Source organism: Bactrocera tryoni, chromosome 2 (genome assembly GCF_016617805.1).
Source record: "Bactrocera tryoni isolate S06 chromosome 2, CSIRO_BtryS06_freeze2, whole genome shotgun sequence".
NCBI classification, from domain to species: domain Eukaryota; kingdom Metazoa; phylum Arthropoda; class Insecta; order Diptera; family Tephritidae; genus Bactrocera; species Bactrocera tryoni.
Genome location: NC_052500.1, coordinates 14,803,462 through 14,830,405, shown reverse-complemented (window position 1 = coordinate 14,830,405; position 26,944 = coordinate 14,803,462). Strand labels below are relative to the sequence as shown.

Here is a 26,944-nt window from a genome sequence, read left to right as displayed (position 1 = left end):
TAAAAAATTTTGACCACCTTTCTGAAAATGTGTGGATACCAAAGCAATAGAAATGTTCGTCTGTTAGAGCAAACCAATCACATACTCAATTTTCGACTTCTGCTTAGAAATTGAAGCGTTGCTCAGCCAATGTGTGCCCAATCGATCTGAAGATAATCGGAAGGCGCCAAGTCTTGTGAATACGGCGGGTGGAGCATCACTTCCCAACCAAGTACCTTGATTTAATCCTGAACCGATGTGCCAGTGCCTTGTCGAGTAACAGAATTACTTTGCCATGTCTTCTGCCCCAGTCTGGTCATTTTTCTATCAATGCACGATTCAAATTGATCACTTGTTGTCTGTGTCATATTCATCCAAGTATGCTTGCAGTTCGGCGTCTTGAAACTTTTTTGTTGGCCTTCAACATACTTCATTTCTTTTAACAAAATAATAATCTCTGAACCATTGAAGCAAACGTTTGCATATTGCTACTGTGTGATCAAACATAACAACTTACCTGACTTTATTTTTGCAATCGACGGCGTTGAAATTTACACTGTGAATAAAAGATTTTAGGGGTGACACTCGACTGCTGTGCTCCTTCACTCCTCACACGATCGCCATTATTATCAAAGTACTGAACCGCAACAAAATCCTCAAGTCGTTTGCCAGCAGCACGTAGGAAAAAGACAAAGGAACATTGGTTCAAAACAATATGGTCGAATGGATGCAGTGAAACCCAGACGAGGAAGCTTCAGACATATCAGAATACCGCACTCCGGACTATAACATGATGCCCCTTACGTGTCCTGTCGAATATCTGCACAGTGAGACCCATATAGGCCTAGTTAAGAAGCATAATGAACTCCTCTCCAAACAGTTTCTGCTGGAGGGCTGGAGTTTCCTTGTAGAAATCATCCCTACAGTCACTTGCTTGAAGCGTAACCGCCTCCCAGGCGCAGTAAGTGGTCCTTCCTCAACTGCGTCGACGACATACGACAATACGGCGTTTAAACTTCCACCACAACTAACTTCAGACATGCACTGATCGCCATTCACAGTGGAACCATAAACACCTTCACCGACTTTCTCCCAGTAAATAACATACTAGGAATCAAACCAGCACTCATTGCAGACGAGGTGCTCGAATTGCCGAGAGAATTGTCGAAACAGCACGTTTCCTGGCCCTACTGACCTCGATGACAAAGTATATGTATCTTACCACCCTAACAGGCACTAGATAACTCGACAAGCACTCGATGCGATTTTGCAGCACTTATCATAAATGAAAAAATATAATGTTGTTCAATGACTGTAAGGCCGGTGACGCTCACTTAATACAGGTACACTTGGTACATTATAACAACAACTGACAAAAAGCACTGCTCCTGGACATTATGAAGCCATATTTATGCTGATCTAATTTCTGTTACCACCATTTCTGATTTGGTTCCATAGTTCAAACAAAAATTTTATTTAAAGACACCATACTCAGATTACACACACCACAAATGTCCTTGATTTTACACATTTAGTCAACGCCAACATGTCCACCGCTGCACCACTGCCGCACACGTGTTTTATTATGAGCGCCAAATATACACACGATTATTTTTGTTGGTTTATTTATTCAGATCGTGTTTTGATTTTGTCAATTCATGCGGCAACACATGTACTTTGACGCGACCATTTGTCCGCTTGCTGTCCACCACAAGCGCCAACAGCACCACGCTTCAATGGACTATTTATTAAAAAAAACAAATGGATATATATAAGCAGACATACATACATACACAAGTGTCTCGTTGTTTTCCTTTGGTCTCGCCGTTGGCAGAGACAATAAATTCATTTTTTCGTCTTCGTTTACTTTCAACTTGGAACAACACCCCTTCCTGCGCCCGGTTCCCTGGACGTGCCGAACGCCTTTTCACACTTCCTGCCACTGCCACAAGGCTTTTTTCGCTCCAATCAGTTGCATTAATATTTTCCTTTTGATTGCACACACAGGCATGTAAATATATAAATACATCTCTGTGTATTTCCAGCTTTTATTTTTTATTATTGGTTCTTGTTATTTGCCGCCAGCCAAATGTGCGGTCGTTTCATACACATGCCGTTTTCGCTCATATCCCCAAGCGTCGAGTTGTCATACATACAGATATATATGTGAATGTGTGTAAGTGTTGGCGGCCGTTTGGGTCAGTGGCGCGCATATTTGCTGCTCGATGTCAATGATGATTATGTCAATAATATTCGCAGTCCAATGACAGCAAACAACAAATGGGCAAAAAATCGAAGCAAACAAATGATTATGCCATTTTGATTAGGCCTTGTTTCGTATAGCATTGCCTTCGTTGCCAACGCGTGGACTCATCTGCGTCAAAGTGTTTACACGTTTGCTTTGCTGTCTGCCACAGGGAGACTGCTCTTTCCCATCGAGGGAGCTGACGTTGGAGGCGGTTGCTTTTCAATTTCTTCACATCAATATTTAGATGTGTTCAAGTCTTCTCTCTTCTCCTCCTCTCCGCTGTCTCACGTTCTGCTTGACGTTGAATTTTCTCTGTATTTTCTTGTATTCTTCAGTGATTTTTATTTCCAGTAGTGCGTGTGTCACAGCCTTGTCGTTCTCGTTTCATATGCTGACCGCCCGTTTTGCTGTTATACAATATTTCATTACATTGTTTGTGTTTCTCTCCTCTATTTATTTAGGCATATATTTCATTTTATTTTTCAAACATATTTCATGCTTGTCATCCTTGTGCTTGTGAGTACGCCGGGCTTAGAGATTCGCAAACGATTATTTATGATTAATTTGCCACGCAAACATGGCGCGCAATCGTGCAACAGCGCCGCTTTTCTATTTCGATTTATTTCACTTGACTTCATGCCATCCTTGGGGGATACTATGGCTGCACACTTACACATGCTCATCGATTCGTCTCTTTTCGTTAAGGGATTGTGGCAAATCAGACATTTATGTGGAGGTGTGTGCGTGCTTCATAGAGCAAATATGAGTTTATGCTGACTGGCTTTTAACTTTATGGCTTGCTGAGATTTTCATAACTTAAGTTATCCCTTCTTCTGCATCATTTAATGCCTAAGTGTCTCAATTATAAATATTCAAGAGTGTGCATTTTTGAGTGATTATTTAGTCTGCATGCGAGCATCGAGGGGATTATAGTAGATTAGTTTGTGAATAAATACTGAATTATTCAAAATGGATTTCCAAGTAATTGACAAGAAGTAACATAAGCACTGCAGTAATATATTTTTTTTTATATTTTTTAAAGCATTAAACCTAGCCAAATAAGGTATGGGTTCGTAAAATAAAGGAGTGTCGGAAATATAGTTCCGATTTTTGGTTTTTAAATAAAAAAATCACTTTATAAAAAAGTTAGTAATGTTTAAAGTCAAAAAACAAATTTAAAATTTCGAAACCTACCTGAATGTCTAAATAAATATCAGAACCTTTCACATCACCCAATCTTTTAACCATCAACGCCAGGTTTGTACTTTTTTGGGCTTAACAGTTCAGTGACAGTCACCTAAGCATTGGCCAGGCACGGTGCCTGCGTTTCTTTTATAGAGTCAGCTAACAGCCATGTTACCGTGAGGTCACCTCATGACTGTTAAATCACACCACTTCAAGGCGCGAGAGTCATCTAAGCACTGGCCAGGCACGGTGCCTGCGTTTCTTTTATAGAGCGAGCTAACAGCCATCTTACCGTGAGGTCACCTCGAGACTGTTAAATCTCATCACTTTAATGCGGGACAGTCACCTAAGCACTGACCAGGCACGGTGCCTGCGTTTCTTTTATAGAGCGAGCTAACAGCCATCTTACCGTGAGGTAACCTCATGACTGTTAAATCACATCACTTCAAGGCGCGAGAGTCACCCATGCACTGACCAGGCAAGGTGCCTGCCTTTCTTTTATAGAGCGAGCTAGCAGCCAGCTTACCGTGAGGTTACCTCATGACTGTTAAATCACATCACTTCAAGGCGGGACAGTCAGCTAAGCACTGTCCAGGCACGGTGCCTGCATTTCTTTTATAGAGCCAGCTAACGTCCAGCTTACCGTGAGGTCAATTCATGACTGTAAAATCCTAGTAATAGTAAAAGAAGATATATACTATTTTCAATCACACCAAAGCTCAACACCACTTTTCAACTAGTTGAAAGCTCACCGCTTCGATTATCTGTTTTAAAATCGAAGGATACCTATAAATTCGAATCAATTGACATCCAACTTAACCACTTTTTTTGGCACACAACAGCTTGGAACCGCTAAAATATGCCCTTTGTATGGCAGGTTGTATGCAGGTTCCTTTGCAATGCCTGATGGAATTTCAATATTAATGCGAACTGAAGTTTTCGTCCTTATATAATGTCATTTATTTTTACTTAGTTTAAGATACTTGATAAATAATTCTGAAACTTAATATAGTTTATTGAATTGCGAAGTTCCTAGGTATCTAAGCCAAATTCAAGATAAGACCGGACATATGCAGGTGTTCCAGCATCTTTTCCATGCCTGCCTCTGCACTTTCTACATCTCATCGTTAGTGGCTCGCATGCAATGTCAGTGAGTTGTGCATTCAGACTAATCCAACATCTGCACTTTCTATATCTGTCATCGTTAATGGTTCGCATGCAATGTCAGTGAGTTTTGCTTTCAGACTAATCCAACAACCGTCCCACAGTGCGGGATTTTTTTTTATGCCTATACAAATTGTTGGGCCGATTCTGCATGTACTAAATGCATTCATTCCATCTCACTCTGATTCGTCAGTCAATCCTTTCAGTACTTTTAATGTGTGGCATTTTTAGCGACTTGAGTACATCAAGAACCGGTTCGGCAGCCAAACAGATTACATTTTTCGTAATATCATCAATTTTTTCGTTTCTTGTGGCCTGGAACCCAGTATATATGCAGTCGCATTCGGTAGTCACTATATATGCTGCTTCCCTGCTTTCACGAACATTCTCTGACGCATTGAGATGTGGGATTATTGCCTTAATTACCTATTATCGACGTATATAGGCCACTCTCTATATGGCATTTCCATACCCCAGATCCCAGCGCTCACTCCATCAGATCCAGATGTTAAGATTTCTGCTGGAAGGTCGCGTGTTTCCATATCATCCACCTTCTTTTAGCTTGACTTGACAAGCGTGAAGATATGCGATCTATTTAACCACCGACACCTCTGCGAGCTATGCCTGAAATGATCTTGTGGAAAATTCACCTAGCGCTACCAATCGTGCAGCTTTCCTCTTTCTCTCTTGAGCTTTCCACAGCAATATAAATTGTTGGCAGGTTGAGTAACTTTTAAAGTGCAGCTGTTGGATTGTATCTGCTCCAAAGGTTTTTTATAAGAGATTTTGCTGACTGCGGTTCACCACCTCAAAGCACAGTAAATTAAGATTAGCTGACTACCACTGTGTAACACTAATGCTTAGGAGCAGGTGATAGTCCCAATGTTGGCCACAGCTTCTTACATGGTCAGCATCACTGCCTTTTTTCACCACGTAACTTTGGTAACCAAAATTACTCTCAGGTACTTGGTATGATTCGTACCAATTAACTCTACATCGCTGATCCTCGCGGTTTTCCATGACCATGTCCGTCTTACCGATATTCACCTAGAGATTAAGCCATATCGCCCATTGGTGCTTGACTTTTAGAGCGGTATTCATCACAATACTACCTACAGTTTGGGAGGAGTTCCTGATCGCGGTAAACTGAATAATTTAAACTTCCTTCATAGTGAAGCTTTTATCCATGTTATCTCGGCTGCTTTTAGGCTATTAGAGATTGCGCCATTGGAAACATTATTAAATGCTTACGCGCGGCGTATATTCCTAATGCTCTAGAGCTCTCTCCTTAAATTTAATGTTAACGAGTGAATTGCAATCCCAGTGGATCTATCCTTCGTATCGTGTTGAACTTTCGATAGGTTAGCCGGTAGAATTGTGTGCCTAAACTGAACTCACCTCAACTCAACTCTAGCAACTTCTCTAAGCTTAAACTTAAATTAATTTCACAATACATATACAAAATATTAAAAAAATCGGATACACATTTTTATTAAAGCACAGAATTCTTTTCGTAAAACTAATCTCATATTCTACGCACGAATCTGATCATTTTTATGCACGCTAACACGAAATCCATTTCGACGTTGAATGTGGTTATTATTACACCTTGATGTTGCATGCCACAAACGTAAGCAACATTTGCCAAATGAGTAAAAGAGCACACTTCGAATAAAGAAAGCAGGTACATCGCGTGCCACTAATTCTTGCAATATTTCCACACTTTCAAAACACACTAACACACATACGAAGTTAGAGATAAATGTGGATGCGTGCACACGACCTATGGTACTGGGTCAGCGTAGGCAGCAGAAGTTTTTACGTTGATTAGTTGGCTGTCGCATCAGCGTTGCACAAACCATTAAAAATGCATTTAGTGCGCCAGCCACAACAACAAGCACAAATAAATGTCAAAAAATAAACAAGTGAAATTGGCACACGACAATTTTAAAAGCACTGAAATTCAGCTATGCTGGCAGAGAAGTTCGTCCTTACACACGCATCCACACACAACCATACATCCATATATGTATATATGTGCCTGCCTGTAGGTGGGCGATAGCTTGCAACTTTGCTTCCATTTGTACCACACACACACACACACACACATGCGACAAGGCTGACAATAAAATTTGCTCAAACAAATACTGACCCAGAAACGGAGTGCGCGACCATTGAAGCAGCTCAACGGCGTACAGCGACTAAGCGCTCGCTTTGCTATCCTACAATTGGCATTCATCATGCGCTAAGCACTCTCCGACTGAGCATGTAGGCCAACATGACCGTTGCCATGTACTGTTATGCAAGTGCTTGTGTCATTTGCATTAGATAAGCGTGCTGGATAAGCCATTTCGACGGATCGGTGTACATCACCATCGCTTTGCCGACAGACACACATACAGACAGACTTAGTCAGACCGAGTAGTTTAGTGTGTGTGTGTGTGCGACATACAAGTTGTCATTCACTTTGTTAAAGCGGCAACAGTGTCGATGTGTGTCACACCATGCTATGTTATATGTATGTGTGTGTGTATGTATGTGCCACAAAAAAAGCTTCAACACTTGGCTACTGTCACTCGCGCGAATAGTTCGCATGCTGCATGCATATGTATATGCAACACTCCACACACTCCTCACGCTGCCGCCACTTAAGCTGCTCCTGTCATATGCATGACATTTGCCTTGCAAAAACTGCTCGCCTTCAAGCAATGCATACTTTTTTGCGCGCTGGCTGCCACTGCACGCTGCCTTTTATTTGTGTCCTGTTTCATTTGATGTTTCAAATGTACTTTTTTTATTAACTTACATTCCTGACAAATGTCATTTGTCCATGCCTTAATTGCAACAAAGCACACAATAACTAACACTGCCACGAATGCGCCCCGCTACCCGCTTATATCGTGTGTATGTGTATATGTGTGGGGCTATGAATTTTTTACGACTTTTCACAGTCAACAGAGTGAGGTTGCGCTTCAGCAAATGTGCACACAAACACACACTCGTGCGCATGGCATGCAACATGCAGCAAGTGTTGAAGAAAAGCGTTTGCCAAACGAGCTCATGAAAGTGTTTGCCGACAGAAGTGTGTCGCTATAAATTATCTAATATATATGCAACTCTCTCTCTTTATTATTACTTTTTCAATTACATATGCCATATGGCAGCATTACTTTTTGTTTTTAATTACTCGCCAAATGACAAGCGCTGTTTTTTGCCATTGTTGCACTTAATTAATTTTTTCACACAGAACTAGAATTTTTCCGCAACGAAAATGTTTTCATTGTCGCAGGCGCCAGCGTGTTAAATGCTTTGTTAGAATTAAGCTTTTAATGGCAAAAATTGTATGACCAATTAACTCGGGCGCTAAATGATTAATTAATTGCTGAATTTCGAGCTTCCGTTGCCAAGTAACCCTGAGGGGCTGACTATGGAATCGCTTACATACATTTTTAAAGATTCTTCAAAAAAATTTTGCTCTGATAAAAAAGTTGCATTTCTTTAAAATGCTGTTTATTATGATGAAAATAGAAAAGCTTCGGTTTATACTGAATTCACAAAAAAAAGACATATTTTGTTTTTAATTTAGTGCATTTAAGAGAACTTCGTTTAACTCGCCACCGTGAAAAAGCCTCATAAGTCTTCTCCGCATGTTTCGTCTGGCTTTGATCAATGAAATATTTTATAGAAATTTTATAGAACAACCTTTAATTTAGTTATGAAACTATTTTTGTGAGCTGTGTTTAATATTTCTCGTCTAACAAGTCAATCATAAGCAAACGTCAGTAAGCAGGTAGATAAGGTGGATGTTTAACGACGCTCCTAGGCCTTCAAGCGGCTCATTGAAAAACCAACGAAACTAAAATAACTTGTACTCCTGATAAAGTTAATCAATAAAAAACTATACTGAACCATATGTTGAGATTATTTTCCTATAATCTAATACTCACCGCTCCAAACGGGGTTAAATCTACGAAAAATACAGCCGGTGCTTCTTCACTCTTCATACGACCCCGATTATTGCCAAAGTATAGAAAACATATAAGACAATCGGTCATCTGGTCCTTAACTACGCCCCACCAATATGGTCGCCCGGCTGAAGTGAGTCGCAGACGAGGAAGCCGCACTCGTGTTTATAATGGGATGCCTCTTGATGTCTCCGATGGAACATCCGCTCAATTAGGTCCGTATGCCCTCAGTTAAGGAGCATAATGAACTGCTCTTCAAGCCAGTTTCTGTTGATGTGTTTTCGTAGAAACCATTCCTGCAGTCCTCGGCTTGAAGTGGAACCGTCTCCTAAAACCTTAAAAGAGGTATTTCCTTAAGTTAAGTTAAGGACGACATAAGACAATACGCCCACAAGACTCACCGCCATTCACTGTGGAGCAATAAATACCTTTACATACTCCATCTCCGTGAATGGCGTACTTGGAGTCAAACCACCACCCATTGCAGACCACGAGCTCGAGTTAGCGCGAGAATCGAAAGTAACCCTCGCGCAGCTTCGTTAGAAGGTTAAACTTGTTGAAACAGCACATTTCCTGGGCTTACTATTGGGTGGTCTCGATGAAAACTTATCTCAACCTTACCACCCTGACGGAGATATATAAAACTATCGCATAGAAAATCTTCTATAGACTCTTCTTCTTTTACCTCCTGACAAATTCCACAATAGGTTTTATAAGGCGTTCTACGACCAACGGCTTTTAAGCACGCGCTTGGTCCATTAGTCCTGGTGCTAGAACTCAAGATGACAACAGAGATCCAACTAGTTTGTACTCCGATGTAAACAGGGAAAAGGATCCATGCTCTGAAGAACACAAATGAGTCTGATGACCAAACAGTTAGATGGTATTTCTAAGAAAGGCAGATACTCCTTGAACTCAATGCTAATATCGCCGCTCTGCTGCTGCTGTCGGAGTGCATGCTCACCTCCCTGAAAGAAGCTACACTTCTAAACAGCCATTTCTGCTTGAAAACCACTAGAATAGCCCGGTAGCCAAAACTAAGCTTGGCGGAGTGCTCCTTACAGAATATTCTCCTTCCTAACTTCGGCTCATTCTTAAAGAACTCACTGCGACTCTTCTCCAGAGACTCTTTGTCTACATATCACTCATCGGTATGAGAGCAGCGATAGCCGTGCTGCCCTGTAGGCAATATTATCCTGCACAAACAAATCGAACGTGATATGGGAATGTGTCAAGAAACTAAATGCCTTAAAGTGCACTGTGCAGAGATATATATACCTACCCGCAAAGTCCACGGGTGTTTTGTGTAAAATGGCATTAAGTTTTATTATTGGTGTAGCCCGCAGTGTACCGAAAATGCCAATGAGACCGCTCTTGAACACGTTCAAGCTGCAGAGCAAGTGTAGCGTTTTCGAGCGCGCTCCACTATACGAATACACCGTAGAACATAATTGGCTTGACTATGGTTTGCACACCTAAGGCAGCACTTTAGGTAAGAGTCCCCACCTTTTGACTAAAGCTCTTCTGCAGCAACACTTAAAAAGCATCTGATGCAATCCTTTCTATATCCAATCTACTATAGTTGAAAATGAATTACGACAGCTCTCTATCAAGGGTAACCCTAAGGTATTTTATCTTAACAATAACTTGAAAATGTGACCATCCAAGGGAGAGACGAGGTATATTTGGGAACTTTTACGTCCTAGTAATTAAATTAATATCAGTTTTACTTGAGCTGGTGGTTTTCTACAGGTATTTGATGCAGATTATACCAGAGGGATACTCGTAATATACTACTATATGTTTCAAATATCAAAAACGTATGAGTCAGTACAAATATATTCTTTTGGCGGAAATTGAAAATTGGAAAAAATCTGGCTCAAACTATTTCAAATAAGTTAATGCAACCAAAGTTCTTCCTCAACTATCCTAAAAAAAAGCCCGCAACCGCACAAATATCTCCCTGAATGATGTCCTCCCACATTAAACACCTTTTTCACAGCGAACAACATTACGGTTTATTAAGTAGGAATTTACCACATAATGTCTCCTATCATCCGCAAGCACCAAGCACAAACAAGCATTAACGAAAATTCCAAAAAAAACACATACACAACAAAGATTGGAAAATCCAACCCACACAATTATCATCAATATATGTTAAGGCACATACACCCATATGCGCAATAAAAAGGAAAAAGGGTCATCGCATTTAAAGTGAAAGTGTCAAGCCAGCTGACAGGCGCACAACAAAATTGACACTTTGCATACGCTGCAATCGAACGCTCAACGCCCAACAACAATATGCGATGTAAAAGTAACAACAAAAAAGATTGATGATAATGACATTTTAAGCGCCTAAGCAAGCCCAAAGTGAGACCCAAAGCAAAGTGAGCAAAAGCCAAAGGTTAACTAGCGTTGCCGGTGACGGCTAAAGATGCCTAAAAGCGGCCGTCTTAATTCTCTCTCTTCTTATGAACGCACAACAATAATGCGCGAGAAAAAGGAAAAGTATTGACAGCAAGCCAAAGCGTGAAATAAACGCAAAACTTTCAAAAATAAAAATGCGTCCGAAGTTGCAAAACGCATGGCAGGACCGAAGAAACATAATTCTAACCCCTTCTTGTTTTGTATTTGCATTTTTGCTCCGCGTTTTGATGAAGTGGAAGAGGTGGTTTTGTGCGAAACTTTTACGCAACACAGCAAAATTGGAAAAGTTAGAAAAGAAGTGCGAGAAAGCATAGCGAGCATGGAAGAAACTAGATAATATAGCGCGATGAAGAATACGCATCTGAGGAATCACATAAAGAAATATCCAATACGCTTTTATTAAGTGAACAATATGAAGGCGAAGAAAGCTTTACTGCAGTATTGAATTAGAGTTTAAACATATTTATGTCTGAATATACCCAGCAGTGAAGTGAACTGGTTTAAATCCTCTTACAACTTTTGTGAGGGTGAGTCTGTTTCTTACTAACAAGCAATGTATGATATATCAACCGGGATTAAGGTGGTTATGATACTTCATTTATCTCTGTTCATATTCAAACACCCGGCTCAGGTATTAACGAATTTTTATAAGCTCGCTTTGAGCCAAAAGCAAATTTGTTTCCTGGTTCCCCGAAGGTAAGACCACCGAGATGTTACATCCTCCGCCTTGCAAACACTGGGCAATGAAGAAAAAATTGCAGGTTGTTTCCACCTCACCTTCCATACAACTTTAACAACTTTCGTCCGTCAATGTAAGGCTTACCGCATGAATTCCTAGTAAACAATGCCCAGCAAGAATCCCTGCTATTGCGTCATGATGAACTTTGCTAAGGACAAGACGTGCGAACGATCTCAAGGGATCTACTCTAGGTGCAAAGGATATATCACTTGCACAGGAATAGGTCAACGATCAGCGCATGCTGAGCGTACCCGAGGTCCACTGGTCCAGTGCTAACCAATGAAAATCCAAGGTTGCCCCCTCTGGCTAGCTAATCGACCATGCAGTTGCCACCGATTCCACTATGACCAGGCACTTAAATGAGGCTGATTGTGAAGTGGCTTGATGCAATTTCTAGTGAGGACAGACACTCTTTGTCAAGTTTTGAGAACACAGTTCGCGAGCTCAACGGCCGCTCGGATACCGGAGTGAATGCGCACCTCCCTGAAGGAGGCTACGCTTCGTATCAACCTTTCAACCTCTATTCCTCCCACCTAGTCTCGACCCTTCCGTGTATACGCTCACTTAACCAACTCCTCCCCATCCACATCCCTCGTCGGTTTGTGAGCAGGGAAAAAGTTGCTACGAGTAGCAGTTGAAGGAGGACAGAATTTCGGGGTATCGCTGATTGAATCCCTTTAAATGCCCAATCTCCTCTTTTAGTTTCTGATATTTTCTATTATTTATTTGCATCACACCGATAATGACTACAAGTTAGGTTCATTTACGGTTTTTGTGAAGTGAAAATTAATTTTATCCTTCAATTCTTGACTGAGTTTCTAACAGAACCCTTTTGATAGATAGCAATAACTTCGAAATATTTTCTTACAAGCGATGTCTGTCACCAACGGAAGTCTACACCTGTCGAAATACTAATATTCATAGCAACAACTTGCTAGAATCAAAGCCGGGGAAATACTTTAAAGGCAGATGGAGCCATGTGTACAAGTTCACGCAAGTGAGGAAAGTTCTCTGATTGCATTTCACTTGGGAAAGGCAGAAAATATGGTTATACATACGACTCTAGCAGCTCACGACTTCCGGTCTTTGACCTATTACATTCTGTGTAGCCTTAAAAGCGAGCTAAAGTGAGAAGGCGAAACATCCCTCACGAGGGTTGGGCACAGGGTTGGGACCCGTCACGTAGAAAACACCTCCAATGAAAAGAAAAAATTAGCCTTGGTTGAGAGACCCTCCTTTTGATAACCACCCCTGCAAAGGATTACGATTTAAAGGCATGCACCTGGAATGTCCGGTTTCTTAATTGGGAACATGCAGCTGCCCAGCTGGTTGATGTCCTCGTAAGAGTAAAGGCTGACATTGCCGCCGTCCAAGAAATCGATGGAGGCAAGGACTGAGACGAGTTGGTCTTTGTGGCATTTACTGCAGTGGACATATAAAGGAGCGCAAATTTGGTGTGGGACTCGTGGGGGGAGAGAGTCTCGGTCGTCGAGTCCTGACATTCAGCCCGGTGAAAAACAAAACGTCAACCAGAGATTCGGAATCCAACAATTATATATACATTTGAACTTCACTAACTCGAATCCTCATAATCCACAAAAAATCACTCGAGTTAGAGAGACTTCGAGTTATGGATTCGGTACCGATGAGTTTGAACAGTTTTGGGTGTGAGATTACGCATTTTTTGGTTGTATGGTGGAATACTCTAAAGGAATTGCTGGTGCAATGTTTTATTCCGTTATATTAATTGCTTCATGATTTGTATATGTATGTGTGTATACAGTACATCATCATGTCCACATAGGAAGTTGAATCAAACACCTCCCATCACCTCCAACTCCACCCACTCTCAGTTATGCTTGTACACCGTTGTTAGCCAACTTATGTCGTTCACATTACTTAAGTGCAGAAGTTTTGCCAATTCTTCGACTTAATTTATTTACTGCGTACAATAAAAAGTCAATTGAAGTTATCTGGCGATTGATAAGCTCCTAGGCTAGCCAATCACGTACACACAAAAGAATCTTTAAGCAAACTTTCACACATGCGCCTACTTCCGGACATGCGAATTGCCACGCAAAATAAGTGAGCTTGTTGCTTTTATGCCCGTTTCTTGCCGCGAAATTGTTCCCCAGTGTATAATACACGAACTTTTAATGTCAGTGATTTATGTGTAACGAAGTTAGGCACTAAACGCATGTACATGCTTATAGAGGCACTGTAATATGTGTAATTCTGTGTTCGAGCGCAAATATGTTCAAGTATCGGTTTATTAAAAATCAGTGAAGATAACACACGCGCAGTATGGAGAATGTCTATTTGCTTAGATTATTGCTTGTAGCCACATAATTGAACACTTGTGAGCGGGGTAGGAAATTCTGCCGCGATGTATTGTGCCACAAGCCTCAACAGTTCATGGCTTGATAAGGAGCGCCAGTGATTCTTTCTCCTGTTGGTATAGTCGAAACTATTTAAAAGTTTTAAATTAAAACTAAACGGTCTTTTGGAGAGATATTCTTGTATAACTAAACTATCGAATTACTAAAAAATTTAATTTTTTTCAAATTTCTATTGTAGACTAGAATACCCTCTTAACTGGTCTGATGCCAATACAAAGGGATACTCTCAAATCCCTTTAGTTTACTCTCTAGCTAGCTATGCTTATAAAAAGTAAACCGCTAATCATGCAATTTTAAACCCTCTAAGCATGATTAGCTTATTCGGAAGTGTGCATTATCTTTATCTTGCGCTGCCAACCCGCTCTGCAACTCAGACGCCTTATTTCCAGCATATTGTCTTTTCTAAAGTTTAACGCAAAACAATTTCAACAACACTCCGCATTAGCTATTGGATTTCTCTAAATTTGTGCTTTACCCTCTTTTGACCACAATTCTCGCCAATGTCTCCCCTCTCAACACTTAAGCGCTGCTATTTAACCTTTCGGCTATCAAAGCTAATGCTCATTTTAAATTCCATATGCGTAAATTTTGATTTGAAAGCAGCGATGAAAAGCACTTCAACTCAGCAACTACTTTACTTGAGACCACTAACTTGTCAACCGCCGTTCGCCACCCCTGCGCTAGAGCATTCTTCAGTTCCTCGGCCTTACTGGGTTGCCGCGTAGAGAAGTGATGACTTTGTGGCTTTCTGACCACACTACTTATGTGCATAAGAAATTTATAACAGCACAAGCTTACGTACATGTATTTGCATACCGTTAAGCGTATAAATATAACAATATATACTTATTTATTTATATGTGTGTATATTAAATATTTATGTATGTATTGACATGCATGCATATGCTGTTGCATAGGCTTCAGCTTAAGGCTTTGCAAACGTTGCAGCATATCGAAGTAGTCGCCTAGGCGTGCTAATAGCCCTTTCTTAGTCTTTCTTAGCCCACACACACTTGTCCGCCTGTGTATTCATGTAAATCTACTTACATAGCTTTGTAACTGTGTGCGTGCGTAGGTTTGTCGCAAATCTTGTTGCATGTGCTGCTCTCTCTTATTTACAGTTTATTTTTAAATATTCATAGCACAAAGAATTAAGGATTTCTCTGATTTCGGCAGTTTTGACTTGTTGAATACCATTTCCCATTTGCTCGTTACGTGAATTGGTTAAGAAAATACTTTATGTGTGTACATTTTTTACTAAAAAACATTGAAACAGTGAAAGCTGGTTGGCTTCCTTTTTTGCACACAAAAAATATATAAAGAATTGGTCGACATTAGAACCTTCCGTTTGTCCTGTGACGGTTTGTGATATTAGCCATCGATCATTTTAGACGCCGTTTCCACCGAGTTTTGGATTTGTACCCAGTACGTAAACTTGGTGTCTAAAGGCCCAAATAATTGGCAATCATTTGTATTGTTAGAGTCCCTATTGTTGTCCTCTTGTCTACTACAATCGGAATATGCTTATTGGTTAGCAATGCAATCTCTTTTTTTCCAATGGCAAGTTTCAGGCCTCGCTCGGTAAGCCAAATGTTACTATTCATTCCAAAACGTTTGTCGCAAACTTATTAGCTTCTTCAATGTCACGCGATTATCGCAGCGATATTCCCTGCATAGCAGGTATGTATCGGTGGACATTTCCAGGACTAATATCAGTATATCTGAACTTATAATAATAAGGAAGAACGGACATAAGATTGATAGGAACCGCATAGTAGATGCTCTCTGAAATTTTGATACAGAGTGCGAATTATTTTTTAAATGATCACAAGGGAAAAAACCGTGATGATGACTTTTTGATTCAAGGACGTGAAATTTTTTTTATCGAACAAAGAATCTGTCTCAAATTTTGTATTTTTAATCAAATTTAATATGCGAAATCGTTGCGAATATTGGAAAAAGTTTACGAGCCTACGAATAGTACCAAGCCTTCAAAGACGGCCGAGCGATCGTGGAAGATATGCCTCGTTCTGGACGACCTTTTCAACCGATGAAAATATTGAAATTAAAAAAGTGAAGGATATGGCGCTTAAAAACTGTTAGGCAAGCGTTGGAGAGATGGCAAAAGAGCTCGATAGCTCTCACGAGCCCATTCGAATGATTTTTGAGGATATTTTGGGTAAGAAACGCGTTCTTGCTCGACTCGTCCCGATAAAGCTGAGTTTTTTCAAAAGGAGGGCCGTAAACAGGTCTCTTTAGACATGCTTGATCTTGCAAATTCCCATCACACATTCATCGATATTCGTAGTTTGGTACATTATAAATTTGTTCCGGAGAGACAGACGATCAATAAAAGTTCTATTTGGCCGTATCGAGGCGTTTGCGCGAGAACATCCGTCGAAAACGGCCATGATTGTGGAAGAACAATTATTGGATTTCACACTATGTTAATGCAACGAGCCACGATTATGACCGAATTTAAGATCAAAAACGCAATGAATACCAACCATCAACCATCGTATTCACCAGATTTGGCTGCGTGTGATTTTTTCTTGTTCCCCAAACTGAAATTGCCGCTCCATGCACCTCACTTTCAGTCGATCGAAGAGATAAAACAATATTCGCTAAAAGAGCTGAAGGCCATGCCAAAAAGTGCTTATGAAAAGTGTGTTCAGACCTAAAAAAATCGTTGCCATAAGTGCATTACGGCTGATGGAGATTACTTTAAAGTCGACAAACTATATATTGATGAATATATTGCGTTTTTTACACTTTCCGGGTACTTTTTTATCATAATGTATTTGTATATATGCATATGAGAAACGTTTTTTTAGAACAGAAAAATTCAACTTACTGAAAGTGTGTGCAGTTATGAATTACGTACAGATAATAAGCAAGCAAAGGGATTATTAAAAAATATCACTCATACGCACTGGCATTTTCAAATTGGCTTTCGTTTTAAACATAAAATTATTGCAGTAATAATAATAGTAGAACATAATTATTGTGAATCATTAATTTTTTGGTGCATAAGGTGTAAATTTATATAATTGATGAAAGGTTGAAACGCAAGTAGCAAATATATGGGGTTGTCGAAAAAGTCTTTTCGTATTTTTTATCAAACTTCAACTTTTTTTATATTTATAATAATAAAAAATAAACAAATATGTGCCATTTTGGTCGACCACTTTTTGCCATTTTTCCGCGAGAGACACTATGTGTAAAACTTTCATTAGCGTAAATCGAAAATTCGAAAATTCCACAACGGAAGCAAGCAAACCATTCTTTTGCTACACGAACTGATCGTCTTCGTCTCCGTAAACTTCATAAGTTTCGTTGGTGGCCTGCGTTGCATTCTTCCCTTTTTTATACAAACATTTCAAAATATAGCGAATTTCTTCATTATTTTCATTCATTTTTAAACAGATCTAACTTTTTTTCAACTTCTCCAAATTTTTTTTTGGGTTTTTTCGGTTAAATGAAGCTCACCTTTCCAGCACTATATAGTATGACACATTGTGATTGGTAGCACTGGAGATATGCGACTGCACCGACATCTATTGACAAAATACGAAAAAACTTTTTCGACTACCCAATATATTTATAAACAATGTCACTCATACGCACTGGCATTTTGTAATTGACTTGCTTTCTAAATTAAATAAGAATATAAAACAATGGAAAAAATAGGAAAAACGTTGACATAAGTGTATTACTACTGGAGGGGATATAAATATTAAAGATTATTTAAATATTTTGCATTTTATTTCCAATTTTTGGGTACTATTTTGTCAGAATATATAGTATATAAAAACAAAAGAAAAAAACCATGTTGAAAATAACACAAAACCATTTGAATAATTTTCTTTCTGTTTACAGATGAGCTGAAATTCGAGAGTATTCAACTAAACTCACCAAACAACAAAAAAAATACAACAGCAAAATGCTGATCAGAACAAATTACTAACAAATCACACACAAAAACTGATTAATAGTTTTCCAAATGCAATACCAATACATGCACAACAATGAAAAGTTAGTGTGGAAATTGCGAAACAAAAGCAAAAAGTGAAAAAAAAAATTTTAAATTTAAGTGAAATGATGAAAATAAAAATTGGAAAAAGCAAACACCAAAAAAGTGAAAAAAAGTAATTGCAAGTGACTTTTAATAAATCTTAAACCAACGCAAACTCCGCTGTAAAACGGAAATATCCGTTACACCACGCAAAGATGACAACACACCGGTGTACCGGACACTTCAGCACACACGCCCACGCCCGCACATGTCGCACGCCATCAATATTCCGCCAGTAAACACAAATGTCCGGGCAACGCGTCCGGACCTTCGACCAAACGTGACACATGGCTATGTACTATTATGCTAGTAAAATATCGGCAATCGCTTGTGGTACACGTTGCAGACAAACAGTGTTACAGAAGTCGCGCGGACAACGTGATCGCGATAAATATGTCACGGCGGACGATGACAACGGCGCTGGCGGCTGCGTGGGCGCCACTGCCGCCACTATGGATGAGCATGGCAATGTTGTTGTTGTCGCTGATGGTGCCGCCAACGCTGGCAACGCAGGTATGACCATATACACAACGGCGGCGGAGAGCGCTTTCGCGACGGCGACGCCCGGTGACGGTGTGCGTCATCGCCGTAGGCACAGCGAACAATTGGACGCGTACGATTTGGAGTTGGGGTTTCAGAAGCTCGAGGTGAGAAACGATACAATATTTTAAATCGATTACTTGAAGAAGTATTCGAGTTTTAAACCAATATTCTACTCTTTCGCTACCTTCTTTGTTTCGAAAAAATTATCAATTGCACCTAACTTAAAACTTTCATAAATAATTTCGTTTTCCATTTTAGTTTAAAAAAAAAATTACATATAATTTTCCCAAACATCCAACCAAAGCGAGAACTTACATCTCAAACTGTACTCAAACTCTATTTGTCTAAAGCAGCATTTCAATATTTGCTCAAAAGCTCAGAAATGTCGCTGCTTTCTTTCAGGCAAATATTTGCAACCATGTGGCAAAGCATGCTAAGTTCATTACGAAAATATCCGGCCACCTTAAATTTGCATTTGGGTAGCACACACACTTATTTGCGTGTAACTGTGCCAAAGTAGTTACTGCTGTATGCAGTGCCGCCACTCAATTGTAGACGAAGGAACGAGTTTTTAAACAGTTTTTTAAACTGTGTACTTTTCGACAGAAAGTTCCACTGCCAGCTGTGTAAATACCAGAACCGTATTTTTGCTTAAATGCATGCATATTCGCTCAATTTATACCCGAATGTGCGTCTGTATGTGTGACATGCCATACATTTGAGTAACTGCTACAAACATCAACAACAAACAATAAGAGAAAATATTTACGAATTTCAAAAGTTGCTGAAGTGCTTGCTCTCGAACTCATTTCGCATGTGCTTTTATGCTGTAGTAGTCGTTTTAGAGCAAATTACCTACAACTGTACATATGTATATGCCAAACATATAGAAATAATAAGTAAATTGAATCGTTATTAAATTGTAAGCTGTTTGCTCTTCAACTGTTCATGGTTCCATATGTGAGTTTACTTGCTTTAAAATTTCGCACTTGTAAAGGAACTTCAGCTTATGAGAAAACGCATACAGACAAATGACAACCTTTCTGCAAATATACGCTTATAACGGCCGTGAAGGCATGTGTGTATGACAGCTTGCCTGTAAGAATATACGAAAATTTTATTTAGAGGACGTTTCAGAAGAAAAAAATTTTAGTTGTTATATTTTAGCGAGTTAAACTTAAACTAAAGCTTAAACTTAAACTTAAACTTAAACTTAAACTTAAACATAAACTTAAACTTAAACTTAAACTTAAACTTAAACTTAAACTTAAACTTAAACTTAAACTTAAACTTAAACTTAAACTTAAACTTAAACTTAAACTTAAACTTAAACTTAAACTTAAACTTAAACTTTTAAACTTAAACTTAAAACTTAAACTTAAACTTAAACTTAAACAAGCAAAGCTTAAACTTAAGCAAACTTAAACTTAAACTTAAACTTAAACTTAAACTTAAACTTAAACTTAAACTTAAAACTTAAACTTAAACTTAAACTTAAACTTAAACTTAAACTTGATCAATAAAATTAATTTAAAACAACACATTAATTAAATTTAAATTAAATTCCAAAAGTTACTGTAATTTAACTTTAACTTAAAATTAAAATTAAACTACAAAAATTATTGAAACCAGAAATGAAAATAAAAACATTAAATTAAAATTGAAATAAATTTAAAATTTAAATTCAATTAAAATAATAAATTAATTTAGTTACAAATGTTACTGAAACTTATCTTTAATTTAAAATTAAACTTAAACTTAAAATTAAAACAATTAATTTATTGAATTAACATAAATTAAAGTTAAAATTAAAACAAATATGAAAATTAAAATAAAAATTAAGATTAGAAATAAATTAAAATTAAGGTTGAAATTGAAATTAAAACTACAATTAAAATTAAAGTTAAAGTTAAAATAAGAATTAAAATCAAAATTTAAATTTAAACTACATTTAAAATTAAAATTAAATTTAAAATTAAATCCAAAACTAAAACTAAGTTTAAATTACAAATAAGACTTAACTTCAAATTAAATTTAAAACCACAATTAATATTAAAATTAAGACTAAAATTAAGACTAAAATTAAAGTTAAACTTAAAATTAAATCAAAGTCAAAATTAAAATAAAATCAAAATCAAAATTATGACTAAATTTGAAAAAAAATTAAACGTCAAATTAAAGTTAAAACTAAAATGAAAAATAAAATTAATATTAACATAAAAAATCTGAATAAAGCAATAGGCCTACTTATTCCCACTGGGTTGCCTTTTTCTTCAAGTACGTTCACTTCAAATTGAGTCATAATTTATTAAACTAATGGCATAAAGCACATGGCAACAAATTTTCGTTTATTATTTACATAACCTTTCCATTTTACGACACATACATACATACATATAGCACATGCAAATATTTATAAAACATTCATAAAATGGCACTTAACGTAGCAAAATAAAGTTCTGCGCTTAGCCAAGTTAAACATCACATATTCAAGTATATGTTTGTTTGTGTACGAATGTTCGAAAAGTGCATACATATGTGAAAAAATATTTTGTATATTTGCCAAGGTAATTTTCATATGAAATTTAATCAGCTTTAGCACTTTTATTTGCATTGTTGAGAGTGAATTATTTTCATTTTTAAAATAAAAGAAATAAAAGCATAAAAATTTTGTTTGAAGAAAATGAAAGTCATGCTTTAAGAATTTTATGACTTAAAAGCAACTCAATGAAATAAAAATAGTTATTGAATAAAATCAACAAAAATTTTCTATGGAAGAATTTCGTCAATAAGTGCGATATTTTAGTAGAATCAGGAAGCATTACAGTATTTGAGATAGGTTAGATATCGAGGACAACCAGCTCAGGTCTTGGAACACAAACAACGCTGGACATAGCACAAGGTTACTTTGGGTAGTGTTGATGGTGAACAGACCAAGAAGCTCGTACTTATAGTCAGAAGGAAGCTTAGGAAAAATGTTGGGATTACTACAGGGCACCTACTCTTAGGATCTCATCTTCAGAAATATAGAAAATTGGAATTCAGAGTAGAGGTGGATAATGAGACGCTGGAACATTATCTATAGTATGTGAATTCCAAGTCTTCAGCCGGATGAGACGGGATATATTCCATGGTTCCCACTACTAAAATTAAAGAGACATTGTGCAGCTGGGGTCGAAAAAAATCGGATTTCTTACCATATCCACTGAGGTGCTGGATAAGGGTTAATTTGGTTAACACCCGGCAGCACAATGAGTCTAATGTTGGCCTAAGTGCGGCCGCCTAATGTCTAGTGCTCATTCACCTTCCCTTTTCTACCAACCAACCACCATACTATATGTTAATATTGAGTAATTTCGGTTAACTGAGGACCTGTATTTTGGCTACTATCTAAACTATTTAAGAAGAATTTGGATAACACTGATTTTTTATAGTAAATCTTTGCCATAATCTCAATATGTATGTTTTTTTAAATGAAATCAATCATTGTAGCAATAGATGGTAATATGTATCTAGCGTTGTATACCATAAGTGCGAGCGGTGTATGCTATATTGCATTAGAAAAATTTGATTTAGTATAAAGAAAACTTTTCTCACAGTTTATTGATTGTTTTTATCCAATATATTTTGAGGATGAAACTTTTAAATCGGACCTGTACTGTCAATAATTGGATAGTCTAAAAAAAGCGATTGCCCAGGTGAATCACTAGGAGAGGAATATTGACTCGCTCGATGCTGAGAAAGCATGGTTCGGAAGTTCGTATACATCAACCTTAAGTCCGTTCCTGGCACCAGGTGACTACTGCTTGCTTCTGTCTATACGAGAACGTCCAAATGTCCAATGTTCGGTTCCAGTTAGTCAAATTAGCTTTTAATTTGGGTATATGTATGGATCAGAACAAGAACGCGACGAAATTGTCTGCTCCTTCAATTGCATTGCTAATCACAGCGACGCAGGAGCTACCTCTGTCGCCTTTTGTTCACATACATACCAAAAAGGGATATGACGATAAGGAGGCGTCGAAAGAAGAGCCGCAGTGAGCCTTTTCACGGATGGGTCGAAGTTAGGAAAGAGCATTGTAGATGAAGGTTCCGTCAAGGAGCACTACGTCAATCTTAACCTTAGGCTACCGAAACGCTATAGTGTTTTTCAGGCAAGATTGGCTACTAGTAAGGTGTTAGTAGACATAATACTATGAAATGCAGCCTCTTATAGGATTCGTCACCAGAGCGACTCCACCAGAGCTGAACCTGCTAACGGTGTTAACAAAGCTAGTCAAGGAGAGTCTGTCCTCACTACTTCTTCATCAGCTACGTTTGAGTGCCTGGTCATAGCGAATTCGCTGCTAACTACAAAGCCGATAAACTAGCAACAGAGCGCACCCTTGCCCCACTCACATCGGATTGGAATCGTGTTGGATAACCATTGGCGTCTTGAATTCTAGCATTAGTGCAAGAAACCTCACATGCGCTTAGCAGGCGTTGGTCGACGAGATCTCCTGTGTGACTACAAGATCCTTTTGTAATATAGTAGAACGCAGAAAATCTACTGAACTGCTTTCCCTTAGGAAAGTTTATCTTGCCGCTATCTTAGCAGTTCTTATAAAACATTATTCAATAGGCTAAAAGTATTGTGGGACGCAAGTGTCAAAATTGTACAGAGGAAGGTGAGGTGGGAATATTCAGGCACTTCCTTTTACATTGTCCAACCTTTGCTAAAATTAAGTTGAGATATTTCGGCAGTCTTACCTTCAACGAACCAGAAGACTTAGCCGAAACTGACACTAGCCATCTCAAACAATTTGTGATAGGCTCAAAGTGCTTTTTTGATATGTGAAGGTGTAGTGATCTATGTATATTATTACTAGTAAGGTAGCACAACGTTCTGGCGTTCCAAGTTTCCCAAGTGAGATGGCTTTTAGAATGGAACTCTTAACTTAACTTAACATAACTACTTAAAGCCTTTATCTAATCTATTTGGAAAATGCATTTCAGTATTTGTTGTATGTAGATTTACTATAAATATGTATGTAGATATTTTGCTTATTCGGCTGCCAAACTGCTTCTGTCAGAAAAAACGCGTTTTCTTGAAACTGTCTTTCTCAAAACAATACCAACGATTTTTCAGGTTTTATTGGACCGATTAACCAGAGATTTTAAGAAAGTCTTCTTTATAGACTTGACTATGACAGAAAATATCCATATTCTCAGCATTAAATGTTAACCATTTAAAAAAAGCCTGAAATATATACTTACTTCTTTATTCGAAATTAATTCAACTTTTATCTGACAGAATTTTTTAGAATTTTCCGCAGTAAACCGTGCTTCCAGGAAAATCGACGAAAGCATTAAGCACTTATTATATTTCCTTTTTTTTACTTTATTTCTTCATTTTCATTATTCAGCTTCATTGTAAGCGGTCAATAAGAGCGAACTCGATTTCATTAGAATAAAATAAGCCACACTTTTCAGTAAGCGAAAAAAGAACGCAAAGCCATCATCAGCCGCGGCGTATTTTCCAATTAAATTCCAACTTTCAAGATAACTCTTGATTTATAACCGCGACAAAAAAGTGCGCGTATAAAATTAGCGCACAAAAAATATGCGAAAAAAGGAATATGACATTAATCAGTGGCGTGTGCGTTTGGCGCACCCTTTTGCGCTGACATTTTGCTACTCATTAATTCATTAAATGCAACATAATTAAAAGTACAGTAATAAATTTAATTTGCAATGCTCGCCACAGTGCACAGCGATAAATGCGCGCACGCACGCGATAAACGCCAAAAGATATTAATTTTAACTCAAATAGCATACATTTAGGCGCATTACAACATACGCGCGATATGCCGCATGCTGTATGCGTTGTTGTTGTAGCAAAGTTTGTAACACTTTGCTGGCACATTTTTGCTTTTGCTTTTGCTTAATGTAGAACAATTTATTTAAAATGCACAGCGCTATTAAACAGTTACATAATCAAATGCGGAGTTTATGTGTAACAAAGAGAGGAGAGCAGAGCGAGGAACCCAGCGCGTGGAGAAGTGTATGCGTATGTAGCGATAATTGTAAGTGTTGTTGTTTTATATATTTAGGGGTTGATTTTTAATTTGTATGTTTGTGTGTGACTGTATCAAAAACAACAACAACAAACAAAGCGCTTTAGCAACTTTAAAGCGTCTATATAAAAACGCGCGTTTCTCGCTGCCGTCGCGGCCTTATTTTTTTGCCACTGTTGTTGTTGTTGTATGCATAATATTGCCAACGAAATGCAATAAAGCACTTAAATGACTTTTTAATGGCTAAAATGTAATTATTGACATGCACTTAATTATATTTAATTGAAATTGTGGTCGAACGAGCCGAAAGGCAGCGACAACAACAACAACATATTCTTTCGCACTTAACCATTTGTTGTTGTTTGCGCCTACTTGCATTAATGCGACATTGTTTGTACTTTGCTTGCTGCTGTCCACACCGCATCCGGCAGCGAATTTGTAAATATTGTTGTTGTTGCGGGTGGGTCTTATATATGCAGATAATGAGTGGTTTAAGCGCATGAGTCCGCTTTAATACAATTTTAACACGCATTATCTGATTAAATATTCGCTAGTTGCAAGTCTTGTATGCTTCTGGCTCTATAAGCACACGCCCCACAACGCCCCACATGATCTTCCCGAACCCGCCTTATTGATATGGAGTATGTTGCTTTGGTCTCCATCTTCGTTGATGAATTTCGGCACGCTTAGCACCCTGCAGTCGCTAGTTGGCACGTCCGGATTCTGTCACTGTAACAGCCGCAGAGCATATTATGTGTCCACCACCTCCAGTTCCGCTCCTTCCCACAGGCTTGGAAGCCTTCCGACCGCTTCCCTTACTCATGGTGTCGTCACGTCGTCGTTACAATTTAACATTTTGACTCCGCTTAGCCATCCTGCTCCATCAAATGACGGCATGGGTGCGCTCGGTTCGGCATCCATTATCGAGAAAAGTGCTTCCAATAGCTTAATTTGTACTATTTTCGACCGCTTTTGTGACATTTGTCTCAACGAGTTACTGCGGTCTATGAGCGCGAGGGTCAAATGACGTTCCGCAATCTCATTGGCTACCGCCGCTGACTTGGACGTTGGCGGTTTGTCCGCGTGCTGGAAATCTAGCTTCCAGGATAGACCTTTGCACTTCATCTTTTCGTGGCGGCTTCGATTCGCTCTCCGTCCAACGCTGCATCTTTCCAGCGAGGCCTTACACCAGTTTCGAGTGGCGAAGTGTGCCCGTCTATTCTTTACCTACTCTCCAGCCCAAGCCAACCGTTTCTACTCTTCTTCCTTATAGCTGCACTTACCCTCAAGAGGGTTACATATTTAGACTGCCGCCTTGTACCTCACTTTTGCCTTCAACCCTTTCTTGTTTGGCTTCTTCCGGGGATCCCTCTTGTTACCAGAACCTGAACCCTCGATCGCCTGCTTAGGAGAGCGAAGCAGCTCTTTTTCTTCTTTTTCTGCGTTAATGCTTACAGCGCTTTCTTGGTTCCGAGTCTTCATGGACAGTGGCACCCGTGGGCTGTAAAGCTGGTTTGGCAGTAGTACTACACTTACCGCAAACTTCACCCGTTCTAGTGGATGTGCTGCTGGCGACACAGCCCATAACATCGCTGTTGTAGCAGCCTCATCTGCCACCGACGTTTGGACCGATATTTCAGTCCGTTTCGTTCCTTTGTTTTCCTCCATGAGATTTGGGGGTTTCTGTCCCTAGTGTTTTATACCTACCGCCAGGAACCTTATTAGCAATGGCCGTTGTATTAGTTATTCACCTATTTCTGAGGATGCATACAAAGCAGTCCAACATCCAAGGGAAAGCTGGGAAAATACGTCAGCCTTCGCTAGGAGCCACATGCCTGCATTATTACGGCTCTGACAGAAGCCAGCATGAGATCATGACATTGTAAGCTGCGACACCCATTGCCAAGTCAACACCCGCGCGAAGGATACAACTAAGAGGAATTTTTGCCGACCTCTTTAGCATATAGCTGCCGTACAAACAGTGCGATCGGAATCAAGTGATGTGTGGAAAGCTCCATATCTTCACGATATTTCGTGGGAATTATTGCTCAAAGTAATGGTATAATCTCCAAAGGAATTGTGATGATCGGATGATCGGTCAAAATCAAGTCCTTGTATGGAAAACTACCTTATTTGGTATCTATAATAAAAGAAATGGGTT

General features: G+C 38.7%; 1 protein-coding gene across 2 annotated transcripts in view; it reads left to right on the top strand.

Moving 5' to 3' along the window:
• Positions 1–26,944, top strand: part of LOC120769265 (ras-GEF domain-containing family member 1B) — a 243,140-nt gene that overhangs the window by 50,355 nt on the left and 165,841 nt on the right. For both annotated transcript variants that reach the window (XM_040096172.1, XM_040096171.1), the window contains exon 2: positions 17,989–18,831. In XM_040096172.1, coding sequence (XP_039952106.1) covers positions 18,472–18,831 — 360 coding nt within the window. In that variant the 5' untranslated portion in view covers positions 17,989–18,471. The remainder of the gene's footprint in view (positions 1–17,988; positions 18,832–26,944) is intronic.